The 15,384-nt window shown below is 38.3% G+C and overlaps 1 protein-coding gene across 1 annotated transcript; it reads left to right on the top strand.

Moving 5' to 3' along the window:
- The first annotated feature begins 2,609 nt into the window (after window positions 1–2,609).
- On the top strand, window positions 2,610–13,453 carry ALG12 (ALG12 alpha-1,6-mannosyltransferase). Its single transcript, XM_009484207.2, has 9 exons — window positions 2,610–2,789; window positions 2,941–3,073; window positions 3,605–3,778; window positions 5,146–5,340; window positions 6,625–6,728; window positions 7,212–7,435; window positions 8,159–8,328; window positions 8,527–8,602; window positions 12,150–13,453. The coding sequence occupies exons 1-9, from the start codon at window positions 2,625–2,627 to the stop codon at window positions 12,379–12,381; spliced, it is 1,473 nt and encodes a 490-aa protein (XP_009482482.2). The 5' UTR covers window positions 2,610–2,624; the 3' UTR covers window positions 12,382–13,453.
- The last annotated feature ends 1,931 nt before the right edge of the window (window positions 13,454–15,384 follow it).

The following is a 15,384-nucleotide window of genomic DNA, read 5'->3' as shown; positions in this document are numbered from 1 at the left end:
GTTGTACAGGTCTGAGGGGGATTCTTCAAAAGTTGTTAGAGCGTTCATGATGGATAAAACTATTTGTATTCAGTTACGATATTTCTCTAACCTTTATTATTAAAATATTTTTATTAAGTGAAACCCTGTTTCTGTGTTCTTGGCATTTAAAAAGAAAAGCTGTAATTGAAAGTATTTTGCCTTTATATAGCAAATTTATTTTAAACATCAAATTCAGTGTCTACCTGTCTTGATAAATTCCACTTGAATTTTGAGATTTGTCGGCATCTATTTTCAATGGAGCAAGTTATCTTGAGTCTTGACAAGACCACTAAATTTATTAGGCTTTATCTCAGAAACCTAGGTGTTGTCTTCGTGCTTTGTTTTTTTATCTTCTAGTATGTTTCCCTTCAGGGAATCTCGGTATGTCTAGTGTGTATAATTATCTTCAAAATGTATGAGTGTGCTGGCAAGCTTACTTTCTTGAGGCATACAAAAGGACTGGAGTCAACAAGATTAAAAAAAAGCCTTGTGATAAACTGTGTATGGGATGTGTAGCTTCACTGTCATTCTGATGATTTAGGAAGTCGGGGACCAATTAATCATGTGGTGATGAGCTAAAGGTATCGGGAACAGGCTATATTGTAGAGTGGTCAGAGTATAATGAATGCAATATTTATAGGTGAAGGTAACATCTTTTTATTATACAACTGATATACTTAAGAAGAAAAAAATAGAACTTCTTGCCACTTGGGTCCTTTTACGAAGATTCATTGGGTCCTAAAATATCTGAAATATTAAGAAGCTGCAAACTGGGAGTGAGGAGTACCTCCCTTGCTGGTGTGTTACGTGCTGCTCCACATGACACACAAGCTACTCAAATGCCTGTGTTGCTATGTGCAGTGGTAGATTGATCCTTCAGTGTCCATTTTTCTCTCGGGTACGTTTGGCCAGAAACAAGAGATGCCTCTGTTATTTATTGGAAGAATTCAGCAAGAGAGCTTTTTAGAGACAAGAACTTGTGCGAGATAAATTGCCCTGATGGGGCAGTCCCATACGTCTTTTACTACTGCTGTGGAAAAAGGATTCTCTTGTAGCATGACCCATTTTTATCCACCCTGGTAAAGAAGGAATACTAGGCACAGGTTAAAAAGACTTTTTCACACTTTCTGGGATGTTGTGTTTATTTAGGCTCTTAATGTTGCAAAACCAGCCAAAAATCGTAAGGACCTACCACAGAACTCTGTGTCTTTGAGCCCAGGGTTACAGTCTGTAACAACGGCAGTCATGAGGAAAAGAGATGCAGTCAGTGGGATATACAAAATAATATGCAGATTCATGCAATTTACAGGAAGTGCACAAATTTGGGGATTTATTGGTGTTAGCTGTGAAAAGAAGGAGCATTAGCTCACTATTTTTACTAATGAGCAGGACAAACATCAGTTCGGGAAAAGGTAACTCTAGGAGGCAGTTGCTGAGTGATCCTAGGAAATCTGCCAACTATCTTACATCTGTTTGATGGACATATTTAGACCAAAACACAGGAGAAAACATCTCTAGCCAAAACCCCAGTTGTACCTTAAAGGTGCTATTTTTAAAGTTTTGTTTCTGTACGAACAGAACAAGAATAACAATAACCAAAATAGCTTGTCTTTTTTTTTAAATGGTAAAATTGCAAAAAGTGGGAAGCTTAAATTAAAAGAACATGAAATAGATCACTATGTTTTTGCTGGAAATGGTGATGGAAAATAACTTCCCCCTCTGCCACCTGCTGGTTTATAATCTGAAACTAGAAAAGATGAGCTGTTTACCTCTGACAATACCTATGCTTTATTTGCTCTGGCATCACCTGGACACATGATTTTGTCATCATGATAAAATACATCGTAAGTACTGCCATAGGAATGGCTCAGCACAGTGTTGTGAAACTAAGCACTAGGGAGAGATGGCCTTCATTTCTGGGTAGGTGTGCGAAGGATGGGGTTCAGACCATCTCACGCCGTGATGACACATGGTGTGGGTGCCCAAGGGGATTCATCCTTCACTTGCCGAGGCCAGACCCAGACGCTGGCGAGCTGGCAAACTGAAAAGATCAAAGTATTCTTTATCGAGCAATTTCTCATCTTCGTGGTTCCTCTCCCACTAGTTTCAGAGTCCTAGACAAACGAGGGAGTATGTTCTGAACATCATGTGTAAATCCAGTGTGAGATTAAAGTGAGAGTAAATTACAAAGCTGTCTTCTGCAAAACGTGGGTGTAATTGAGGTGGCACTCTCGGCAGTGGTGGCAGTATGGGACACAAAGGGAAATATTTTCTTAAGTAGGGTCTATGTTGTCTGAGGTTTTTTTAGGTGAAAAGTAGAACCTTTACATTTACAGAAGGTGGCATGGTGGCATAAATCCTGAAATGCTGCCTGAATATTTTTTTGGCTATCTACTCAATTCATTGAATAGATTTAAAAAAAAAAATGGATGGATTATTTAATTTATTAGTATTTGTTTAAACTTTTACAGTACTGTAGTATGTTTTCCTTGCATTACCAATCTCTCTTCTTCTGTTTGTATACTTTGTATCATGTTATTAATGTATTTGCTTTTAATTTTCTTTTTAATAATACTAGAATATACGTGAATTTCAAACCCAATATGGCTCAGAAGAGGAGCTCGAGTGGGCGGTCATTCCCATTGCTGCTGCTGTTTATTGTTGTGGCCTTTGTTCATTTAACTGTCTGTCCTTTTACAAAAGTGGAGGAAAGCTTTAACCTACAAGCTATCCACGATGTGGTGTACCACCAACTGGACTTGGATAAGGTAAATTGGAAAGAGGGTGTTCTTTCTTGGACACTGTTAAAGATTACAATTCCCAGCTATATCAGTAGGATAAATGCAATGTGAATATGATATATCCCAGTTTTCCTTTGTTTCTGATTTGCCTATCTTACTTAGATTTTCCTTTTTGCAGTATGACCATCATGAATTTCCTGGAGTTGTCCCAAGAACGTTCCTTGGACCAATTTTTATTGCTGCTCTTTCCAGCCCAGCTATATATGTACTTTCTGTGCTAAGAATGTCCAAGTTTTACTCCCAGCTGATAGGTATGAGAACTCTAAATCATCAGAATAGAGATGTTTTTACTACTGGATTAACGGGTGATGTTGTTGTAAGATTCACTGTTTGGATTAGTGGTTAAAGTGTGATGCTCTTTTTCCTTAATGAGAGATTTTGCAGACTGTAGGTACTTAGAGCCAGCATGGCAATTCCACCCCCTCTTTGGAGTAACTAACAGCACAGAGAAGTTCTGTGCTAACAAATGTCAGACAGTGTAGGAAAGGCAAGTGTCTTCGTAGAATACAATCCCATGTGTACTTCTGTGTACGCTTCAGAAAATATTGTTTAACTTGGGCATAGAAGCATTGATACATTGAAAAGTATCAGACAAGTTAAAGGTGGATTAAAATACATAGATAATGGGGAAGTTTTGGGTTTTTTTTCTTTAAAGTGGGTTATATTGTGATACCTTCAGTGTTATTCCTCGTTAAGTTCTTCCCATTACGTTATTTAACATGGTTGTTTGTCAGTGATCCATCTGATATTACTCTTATTTCCCATTTTCGTTCTTATAATAGTCCGAGGAAGCTTGGGGCTCAGTGTGATTTACACATTATGGAAGTTGCAGAAAGAAGTTAGAAAGCAGTTTGGAGCAACTACATCAACAATCTTCTGTCTCATCACTGTTACTCAGTTTCATTTGATGTTTTACTGTACACGAACACTCCCTAATGTGTTTGCACTTCCTTTTGGTAAGTATTTGCATAGGAATAATTTTAAAATATAAAAATTCTTCTCAAGTTTATCAGTAGTTAAAGTACAGAAAATGTGTGGTCAGACCAAATTGATATATGTGCTTGATTAAATTGTGTGATAACAAGATTAGAAAACTTAAGCAGTTGTGATTTCTTTCTATTTTTTTTTTACCGTATATGCTTACAATGACTGCTCAATCAAGTTTTATTGAACCTGAGTGTATGTGGAGTTTGTCACATGGCTTTGATTAACTAGAGGTTTGAGTACACATATCTGATGCATAAAACATAGAGCTATTGAAAAGGCAGTAGTTACACCTGCAGTTCAAAAAGAATCTGTGAACTTAGTCTACACAGGAAACAGCTTTCTCATGAGACCGTGGAACAAACTCCCACCGTAACCTCTCTGCTTTCCGCTTCTGGAGTTACCTACAAATGTAGCAGTTCATACACTGAAACTAAAGGGGGAAAAAAAAAAGTCAAAACTTTATTCTGCACCTACAGTTTTTCCCCAGAGATGATGAGAGGGAAGATTAACCACATGTGACATATTAGCTGAGTCACTTAACGCTTCAGTGCAAGTTGTTCAACTAATAAAATCACGAGGTTGGTGTAAGAACCTGTGTACATCAGAACTGAAAAACAAAACAAAAAGCAGTTGAATTGTCAGATAAACACTGTGTAGTAATAAACTTCTCAGAAAATTTCTGCAGGTATTAAAAAATACAGGTTGTTTCATGGTTTTGTACTATTAATACTTCACACATTTTCCTTAGGATCATGACCATTTTATTACGTAGTGAGTGTTATCATGTGTTTTAAACTGTGAAATAGTAGAGGCAACTTCATCTGTAGAGGTATGGTGTGTCTCCAGCTAACCATGCAAATGATTTATAGTTCCTTCTCCCTGAGCGGTAGTCTATAGTCTCTTTTTCATATTTGAAATGGGGTGGTGTTATCATGAATACAGGATGTACTCAGCCAAGAGAATAAACTAACTCTTCAGCTGATACTGAGCAATAATAATTATGAATCTTAGTTTGAAAGCTTTTAGTACTCCCTTAAGGGTTGTGGGGTTTTTTTCCCCAAAAGCTATTAAATATGCTGTCTAGGAAGAGTTCCTATGTATTCCTTCTGTGGTTATACTTTTCCTAATTATTTAAGCATCAACAGTAGAAAGTTGTGTGTTATTCCAAATTATGTTTCTCTAACAGGAAGAATTTCTGGACTAGAAATGGTAGGAAAACCAAGAGAGGATTGGTGGGAAGTTAGAGGAACAAGATGCTAGCATTGAGAGAAGTTGTTGCACTTTAGAAAATTAATAGTTCATTGTGTCAGATGGTGTGCTTGCTTTATTTTTGCAGTGCTCCTGGCATTGACGTTTTGGATACAGCAAAAGCAAAGGCCATTCATTTGGTTCTCAGCTTTGGCAATTATAGTCTTCAGATCAGAGCTCTGCATATTCTTAGGCCTCATGCTCCTGGTGACATTATTAACTAAAAGAATCTCCATTTTCAAGGTGCTTTCCCATGCTGTTCCTGCTGGAACTTTTTGGTTGGGTAAGTGTTTGCTTCGAAAAAAACAAATGCCACATAGTAAATACAGCTGAAATGTGGAGATTTGACCAATGACTTCTCTGATGACCTGGCCCTTAGAGCTTTTTTGGGTTTTTTTTTTTTTTTTTGGTCTGATTGCATTTGCTAGTAATATGACAAGGGTATTTATTTCTTTGAAAATTTCTGTGTGAGGAAATAGGGGTGCACAGAGCAGTAGAAAGATACTGTGACCCCCCACCTTTAGATGCTTACAGTATAATGTCTTGGTCTTTGAAAGCGTTAGGCATGCAAGTTGACTTCAGTACAATTAGTACCTGGCTGTAGCTACGCGTGCATTATCAGCTGTAGGATCTATTGCCATGACAATAAGCTGAATCCCAGGATAAAATACAACAGTGTGACAGACAGGGATACTCAGCAGGAGGGTTGTGGGGAGAGTCACAGTTCAGCTCTGTTTCTTTATTACGTTAATTTTAATAGCTTAAGTGATAATCCATGCTAGAGAGGTTGAAAAATCTCCTTGTCTTTACCCATCCACGGAAGGCTCATGCATATGGACGTAAATACGCTAAGCTTCTCTGCCAGTCTGCCTAAGTAAGAATGCTGTTGTCTGATGCCTGATGATAACCTCTGGTAGTGTGCTGTCCCTTCCACAGCGTGCACAGTAGAAACAATAAAAGACCATGCCATGTGCATTTGGAGGCACCTCACAGCATAAGAGTTTGGAGGTCCAATGGGAATTAGTCATTGGTACTCCCATTCCCTCTCTTAAATACCAGAGCAGTTTTCACAGAGCTGAGTGGAGGAGATGGGGCTGACCGATTTGCTGCTCTTCAGTCTTTTTGCCTTTCATCCCTCACCCTCTTTCTTCCCTCCCACCTAATAAATAGTAGCAAACTTCTAGAGATTGTTTTTCTTAACTTACCAGCTTTAGAATAAAAATGCATTTAGTACCGTTAACCTGGGTTTCTTACGATTCATTAAATTTAATGCTCTAATATTCTTCTAACACAAGCTTTAATTAAACCTCTGCTTTTCACACCTGGGGTTGGAGTGGGGTGAATCTCAATCAGATTCCTATCTAACGTACTTCTATTAAGAAATGCCTCCTCTCCCCTGCATTTCCACTGCAAGACAGATTCAACCTTCTCTCTGGCTTCGGGTGAGGCTTACAATGCATGTTCCAGTTTATGTTGGTCTCATCAGTAAATGTGCAATTTGGATGTGCTAGTTTGCTTTTCCCTAGTTTTTAATTCATGCAGATTTGTATTTCTTTAATTCTTTTAGGGCTAACAGTTGCTGTGGATTCTCTGTTTTGGAGGCAACTTGTGTGGCCTGAGGGGAAAGTGCTCTGGTATAACACAATTTTGAACAAAAGTTCCAACTGGGGAGTATCCTTTGAAACGTCCAGGGAAAAAGATCTATTGAACACTACCAGCCAAAGCAAAGACTTGATGTAACCTATTCCTGAGACTCGGTTATGATGTTAAATTCTGCTTTTCATCTAGTATTTCATTTATTTGAAGCTTATCAGACAATATCTGTTTCTTAGATCTTTCCGTAAATTTTAACTCTCCTCTGCTGACTGTTCCTTCTTTGTGCTCTACTACTATAGAGCCAGGTTTCTTCCCCTTGATTTTTCATGTGGCCCATCAGGAGTGCCATTTGATGTGCCTTTGTTTGGTGATGTGAATGTAGTTAGGCAACTCTGGTTTTTTTCCTCAAAGGGTAAGGCAGAAAACCAAATGCCTGGAAGAATGTGATATACAAAAAGTATACTGCATGTTTGCAAAATTTGCGTGTGCGCCTGCAAAGAATAGTTGCTTTACTTGTCAGCAGTGAAAGCATCCTTAACTCTCCTTTTCACCTTGAAGACCTCCCCCTTCTTGTGGTATTTCTATTCAGCCCTGCCTCGTGCTTTGGGATGCAGCATTATATTTGTACCTTTAGGTGTAGCAGAAAAGAGAACTCGGATATTACTTTTGCCAGCACTGGGCTTTATTTTCTTGTATTCGTTTCTCCCACACAAAGAGCTGCGTTTTATCATATATACTTTCCCTGTCTTCAACATAGTGGCTGCTAAAATGTGCTCACGAATGTAAGTTCAAAATTCTGGTTTGTTTGGGGTTTTTTCCTCTGAAAATGCAAAAGAAAAGCAAAACTATTATTACTATTTTTATGCACTTCTTTCTATCTTGGAATCTGGATCATCTTGAAGTCTGTATCATTGTACCCATTTGAGTAATGAGGGAAACTGAGGCAAAGGAAAGTTAAGGGATTTGGCAGGACCATTTAGCAAGTCTGGGGCAGAGTCGAGAACAGAGCCCTGATTTTACTGTTATGCTGTTACAATTCAGTTTATTTTATCCACCAGAGGAAAAGACACATTCCAGTGTACGACTGTGTTGTTAACGTAACTTACCTTAGGAGATAGTTTAATATACAGGTGGGGCTCATGAAGCATGGAGTTTGTATTAAATAGTTAAACTTCGGTATATTGAGTAAACAAATTGAAGTTAAACTCTGAACTTCTTTGAAGGGAATACATTCATAGCTAAAGGTTTTAAACACAAAAATACTGTGCTTTATTAATGAGCTTTCATTAGCTTTATTAATGAGAATATTCTAATTTAAATGCCACTAAAAGCTAGTCTTTTAGAAATGGATAAAAAATGCATTCCATACACGATTGTAATAAAGTTTGCATTAAACTTTATTATCTAGCAGTGGAGTTTTCGTAAAAGTTCTGTCAGAATAGTCAATGACCAGTATGACAGAAAGATAACAGTTTATTCTTACTCATTTTTCCCCTCCTCAACAGTCTGAATAACTACCGGAAATCCTGGCTGTACAAACTTGGATCTTTCTTTGTTATAATGCATCTTCTAGTTAATGCTGCTTATTCAGGAACATCTTTATATGTTTCACATTTCAATTATCCTGGAGGAGTGGCAATTCAGAAGTTGCATGAGTTGGTACCTTCAACAGCAGGTATGTAAAGTTGGCCTGAGGTATGTTCACCTAATTTCAATTGCAGTTTTTTTTCTGCTAGTGTATCTTTACGTGTATTGGATATTACTTCTTCATACTATTTACATGCGTCTTTTCTGTTACTGTTCTGTTAATTTATTAATCGGAGTGTTCTTAGAAGAATTCTGAAATTGTATTTTGTTTTCTTTGTTCATGTAGACGTGTCTGTTCATATTGACGTGGCTGCAGCACAAACAGGAGTTTCTCGGTTTCTAGAAATCAATTCAGATTGGAGGTATGTTATGAATGAGGTATTTTGATCTGAAGACAGGAGCCTGCTTTTTCCTTTTTTGTATATGCACAGGGGCAAGCATCACAGATATGGTTTCTATGGTTTTACCATGACCAGTAATGATGTACAAACAGTGTTAAGAATCACAATATTGAAATGAATAGCAGGAGGCATTTGTGGGATGGCATTGTTTGCTTTTCAGGATGCAGACCAAAAAAAAAGGCACCTTTCTGATTCTTAGGGCTACCTCTTCAGCTGACATGTACGTTTCAAATTTAGAATGTCATCTTAATGAAAATCATTCAGCAGAAAGTGACACAAAGCCCCACTTCATACTTGCACAAAACAAAAGCAATACAAACAGATTTTGGTTTAAGAAGTACTCTGAGCGTGGAGTTCGTTTTCCCAGTTACAGTCTTCAGGATCGGATGAAGAAACATTATTTAATTATTGGTATAATTATAGATAAAAGTAGTTTGGAAGTAAAGAGGAGGAAGGGAAAAGTACGCTTCTGGGGGAATTGTAAAAATCATTGAGCCTGCTTTGCCTTATATTATTTCCATGCTCTCTCATAATATTGTGATGGTACAGGCAGTTTAAAGCTGACTTGCCTTCACAGTTACCTATCCAATGTTTATTTCAAATTGGTTTTTGCATGTTCCATCTGGAGAAAGTCTTAAGCCATGAACAGTCAGGAGGAGATATTAAACTATTACAGTACAAGTGATAGAACACGCATGATAGCTAAAATGTTCCAGTCTTTGTTTTTTGAATATACTCAAGTACACACACTACTCTAAATACAACTCTACTCTCTAAATACAATCCTTAATTTCAATGAGCTTTTTGAGGTGGTTGGTTTTGGGCTTGCAAGGCTGTAGTGTAGTGGGATTGGAAGGTGAATGAATAAAATCGCTGTCACTGATGGAAGTTTCATAGTGTTGGAGCTACAGAGCAGTTTGTCTCTTTCACTTTTATCTTTACTCATCATAAAAAAAGCCTCAAGGGAGGGCTGATTCATCATAAAGTTTCACATTAAAAAAAATCAGGCAAAATCTACAACTGAGCATCATACACAGGACTACCACTCTGTCTGACAGCACAGCAGTGTAAAGTTAGTGGCACTAGCTGTCCCATTTTCCCTTTATCCAAGGAAGTGACAGCCTTTCAGATGGGTGAAAACTAATTTACCATCTTTGTAGACTGTGTACATCAGGTGAAAACAGATTTATGGATGGAGTGGCTATGAAGGCTGATGATTCATCAGGATAACTACAATTCATAAATAAAAGTATCTTAAAGTTAACAGCTTTTAGTGGCGTGCTCAGATTAGATCTATTTGCCTCAAGAAAAATGCAAGTGATCCATTATTTTTCTTCAAAGGGTGATTGAAAGAAGCTTGATGCAGATTCTTGCACAGAACAGGTGTTACAATCTTGTCTTCAATTAGTGCAGTCTCTTTGAACCAGGAATAAATATGCTGTGTGAGCTTTAAGTATTTAAAAATAATAAAATTCAGAAATGCTTGCAGCCAGATGAAAGGCCCTTTATTTGCTGATGAAGAAAACGCAAAATTAGTAGTTGGTAAAGTTGTTACAAAGTGTGCCATTCCTTCTGCCAGTTTGGATGCCTGTACCATCCTAAGTGGTATTGTGATTTTTTTTGTTTTTTGAAACAGCAGATGAAATTAGCATGCAATTTCTTTTTAGAAGAAGAAAGCACTTGTTCAGTGTGCAAAGTCTAATTCTGCATTATATGGTGTATATATTGACAGCTCTGGATTCTGTCAGCCTGGGGTCTGTTATGCGTTGCCAAACTTAATAGTTAACAATCCACACAAAACCTCTAGTTTGCTGTAGAGTACTTGCTTTAAATATCTTCAATGTTAATGACTGCTATGTCGGGGAGTGTTGTGAAAATATAAATTGAGATTGTTTCCAGTTTTTCACAGAGAATTCAGACAGATAAGAGGCCAGGCCTGCAAAGACACATGTGGCAAAAGATGCAGCCTGGATTGACTTCTAGGTGCATTTAAGAGTCTGTAGGGTTGGGATTGCACCACTTCCCTACCAGTGTCCATGCCTGTAAGAAAAGCCACGGCCTTGAGTGAGTTGCTTGTGAAATGCGTGGGAGGAATCAGGTGCTGAGAAATAGGAGCTCCAAAAGCTGGTAGGAAACAGTTTGCAGAAAAGGGCAATAGAAAGGGCGAAGAACTGGGCATTGCTCTTCACTTGGGTTACAGAGCATGGACACTCTTTTATAGTTAGATGCCTGTCTTGTCATAAACAAACTAAAGGTAAGTAACCTTCATGGTAACCTCTGTCTTCTGGACTGTTACTCAGCATTAGTGTAGAACATTTTTCTGGGATATAGAGCAAAGATTTGAATCCAGGTCTCCCACTTTTGGAAGCACGCTTAACAGTGGTCTATGGAGTGTTTTGGGGTGGACTTATCTTATTCTTCCCCTTTGAAGTTGTTGGATTGAGGACTCCACCAGGCTGCCATGTCCAATATAAGCATCCTAACCCTTGGGCTATAAATTCCACCTGACTCTCTTCAGTGAATGAATAACTAACTGTTGCAAAGTAGAACAGTGTCTTCATGAGACAGTGAGGGAGATCTACCTCAATTTCTAGAAAATCAGAGAGATTCATGCAGCTCTGTGAGATAATGAACTTCAGTTCTGGGCTTAGGTCAGACAGAGAGTGGCTGAACCTAGGCCTTTCACATCCCTGCCAAATGCTTAAGTGACTTGTTTTATCATGCTGTAAATTCCCTCTACAGCTATATTGAATATAACTCCTTTTATGAAATAACTGTAAGTGTACATGTTAAATGCTTTTAGAATTCACTAGTTACATAAATTACTTTTTAAACAATGTTTTTTATATTTATTTAGATACTTAAATAGGTTTATAAAAGCTGACCCAACGTGACCTGCCCAAACATGTAGCAGATCAGGGAACTGAACCCAGAAATAACAAGTGCCAAGTTAATACTATAATTGCCAGGCTGTTCTTTCTTTCCTGCAGTGTTCAAGGAAGTCTCCCTGATATTCTCTGAGGCTCCTACTTTAATGTATGACTACCAGAAGAGAAAGGTTTCTGCTTAAGTGCCTCATAACATTTTTTTTTAATTAAAAAATAAGAAAAAAACCCCCAAACCCCCAAAAAACCCCAACCAACCCCACACTTATCCAAACCACAATTCTTGTAGTGTAAAACTTTAAAATGAGTCCAGTTTTCTACAGTCTTAGGCTTTGGTGTCCTTTCTCCACAGAACTCAAATGGAGGACTAGTGAGAAATTTTCTGGGAGTCCTGATTTATATCACAGTGGCAGCAGAAAGACTTGTATGGAATGACTGGATCAATAAACTCTTCAAAAATACTATTTCCTCCTCCAGTACTAGTTAATTTAATCAAGAGATATAACTAAAAATGTTAAAGTTCCTTCTGTGTTTCATCTTGAATGCTACACGCCCTTGCGATAATGGAGATATTTAATAGATAAAGAGAGGAATGTAAATAAGCCTTCTTTTATTCTTTACAGGTACGACAAAAGAGAAGATGTTAAACCAGGAGACCAGTTGATGTTTTCTTACACACACATACTGATGGAAACAAACCCTCTTCAAATATCACATTACAAGACAACCCATAGGCCACTGGCAAATATACCTGGCATCAGTAAAATTGGGTTGAACCTTACTGCGCTACCTCCTTTTACTTTAAACTTGAAACCAAAATTAGTACTGTTGGAAAAACTTCCTCTATCATCTTGACTGTGAATTTTAAGTAAGTCTTTCGATGTAATTTTGCTGATGACTGAATAATCTAAAACAGCAGCAAATTGTCATTCCAGCACTGCAATTCAGCTTCTGTGGAAAGGCACGGAAAATCTTTGTACCGATTGGTATTTAGCTCCGTCCTGTTTCTTACGTAAATATTACAATGCATTCCTAATTGGTATATACTCAAATACCGAGTTGTATTGTTAGATATGTTTGAGAGAGGCTACCTACAATTTTAGTGGTGTTAAGTAAAACCTGTCTACTTGGTTTGGGTAGCTGTCTGTTTCATAATGTAGCGCAGGTATGTCCTAATTGTCCTATATAAGAGACATAATGGAACAGGTTTGTGCTACAGCAATGATTTGATATGTAGTCTATGTGTGCAAAGATGTATTACTTGATGTATCTGCAGGATTGTAACCCCCTCAGTTGTCAGATTGCCTGTGTGAAACGTAATGATGTTATCAACATAGGAAAGCCATATTCATTGTAGCTTCATCACAATACCTAATTGTGCCCTGTAGGCTATCAAACTAATTAAAGTGAAAGATTCGCTTAAAAAGCAGTTGGACTTCTTGACAAGCACTGTCTCGTAACAGATTTGAGTATTAAAGGATGGGTATCTTTATTCCAACAGTTCATGAATAAGCAGCAACTTGGATTTCACAGGAAAAAGAATTTTTAAAATGTTTCCCTCTTCTGCTGCAATGATATTATCTTAATTTGCAGTGCAAAAATTTACCTATGAAAATATTCACTTGAATACACTTTAAGAAGATAGGTGCTGTTTTCCTTTTTTTATTAAGTAGTCCCTTTGGAAAGGAATAATCTAATGTGCCATGTGTTGCATTCTATAAACTAGAATAGGATAGCATGCTCTGTAATCTCTTCTTTATTAGATGTTTTTGTTAAGGATGTCTGCCTAGATTGCTGAATGGAACAAGTTAAGGGGTAAACTAAGGGAAAAAGCATTAGAATTTTGGTTAGGGCCAGCTGTAATATGACAGGAACTCCGTTAGTGTAAAAAAAATCAGTGTTGCTGAAATAATCATGGGCAGAAAACTATTCCTTGCTGATTGAAAACTTGAGTAAAAAAAAAAATTCTTACTGAATGGTTTGGTTTTTGTTTGGTTTTTTTTACTGTTAAAGTATGTTTCATTCAGGAATGGTATTTACCCACATACATTTCATTAGGACCGTGTTTTCTTTTTATCCTCTAGATTATGTATCAGAGGAACTGATCTGGTGGGGAGGAGCCTGCTCCCCCGTGGGTGGCTGTTGCTCTTGCACAGCCTTCCTCACACTGAGCAGATCTGGCAAAGGCAACCTGCAGAACTTGTTGGTCCGGTCTCTGGCTGCTCTTGAAATCATTCAAGTATTATCTATTTGACTTGTCTTTGGAAGAAAACTCGGCTTCCTCCAGAGCCAATTTGAACATCAAACAATTCACATGAGACAGAAGGAAGTACATGTGCAAATAGCTGAGAATTTGGAACAATACAAAGGAAAAGTTTTGAGTAAGGATATAGGCCCTTATGTTAAACCTAATCATTGGCTTTATGTAACTCCCCCGCACTGTAAGCCCCAACTCAAGAACCTAGACTAAAATTTATCCTGCCCAAGCATAGACAAGTATCTGCACTGCTGAAGTTAGGTGTATAGTTACTCCAGCTTTCCAAATCCCTGGTTGTCAGAATCCCTCTGCAGAAACTTGCTTCTGTTAACTACAGAGAAAACCTAGGGCTATTATGCTTGTAACATAGGTATCTCAAGCTAATGCCTGAAGTGGCACAGAATATGTGGACATTAGGCACCTGAAGAGTTTAGTCTTGCTGAATGCCAGACTGATTGGGTCCTTCCCACAGGCTTTGGTTCTGGTGTCTGGGTGCTGCCTGCCGGACTTGATGCTGGACTTGACTTAAACCAGTGATGATGTTCACCTGCAGCAGTAGTGTGTACTACTGCTTACAGCTTTACCGCAGATGAGAATCATAGAATCGTTTAGTTTGGAAAAGACCTTTAAGATCATCCAGTCCAACCATTAACCTACACTACCAAGTCTACTCTAAACCAATCAAGGGTAGACTAGACTAAACCATGTCCTGAAGTGCCACATCTACCCATTTTTTGAACACTTCCAGGGATGGGGACTCCACCACCTCTCTGGGAAGCCTGTTCCAATGCTTGACCACCCTTTCCGTAAAGAAATTTTTCCTAATTTCCAACCTAAACCTCCCCTGGCGCAGCTTAAGCCCATTTTTTGTTGTCCTATCGCTAACTACATGGGAGAAGAGACCAACACCCACCTCACTACAACCTCCTTTCAGGTAGTTGTAGAGAGCGATAAGGTCTCCCCTCAGCTGAGGAAGCTATCAGCTCAAATTGGCCTGTTTAGTTTATTTTTTGGGGGTAGAGAAAGGTAAAATGCATACAAAGAGACAGGAAGGAGATACTGGATTGCAGTTTTGAATGGTGTCTGAAGTTTATTTACGTCCTGTTGTCTCTTGCTCTGCGTATGTGGTTCTTGAAAAAGTGCTTAGTTTTTAAGATCTGCAGCATGGTTGGGTTTGTAGGCAAAGGGCTAGATCATGACTCATGCAGCACCATAGCACCAGGGGCTGTACGGCTTCTGTGACAGCACGGGTAACGCCCTCAAACCCAGGGCAAGAGTGTTACAGTAGCCCACCCCCTGAATAGGATGTCAAACTGGGATGAAGATTACTGCAGTTTTTCCCCAAAGGCTGCTTTCAATAATCAGTCAGTCCTTGGACTAGAAACTAAAGCCATCTCTTTCTTTAATTAATCTTCTCATCTCCAAGTCCTGTGTTGTCTTTCTTTAGCTCCACAGAAACACAGAGCTTGTTATCTCCTTTAATATAGATTAATATTCAGTGTAGTTGCATGGAAGAAAGTACGGGTTTAAGTTTCCTTAGATGTAATAGGGCATTAAGGAAGCGTCTCACCCCATCTACAAACTTGAAGTGGGCTATTACA

Source organism: Pelecanus crispus, chromosome 1, assembly GCF_030463565.1.
Source record: "Pelecanus crispus isolate bPelCri1 chromosome 1, bPelCri1.pri, whole genome shotgun sequence".
NCBI lineage: Eukaryota > Metazoa > Chordata > Aves > Pelecaniformes > Pelecanidae > Pelecanus > Pelecanus crispus.
Note: the sequence above shows the minus strand (reverse complement) of the source record. Positions and strands in the feature narration are given on the sequence as shown.

Coding starts and splice junctions, on each gene's coding strand:
- ALG12 (XM_009484207.2), top strand. CDS start 2,625: ATGGCTCAGAAGAGGAGCTCGAGTGGGCGGTCATTCCCATTGCTGCTG. Junction 3,074..3,604: donor GTTTTACTCCCAGCTGATAG/GTATGAGAACTC, acceptor TTCTTATAATAG/TCCGAGGAAGCTTGGGGCTC. Junction 6,729..7,211: donor ACAAAAGTTCCAACTGGGGA/GTATCCTTTGAA, acceptor TTCACCTTGAAG/ACCTCCCCCTTCTTGTGGTA.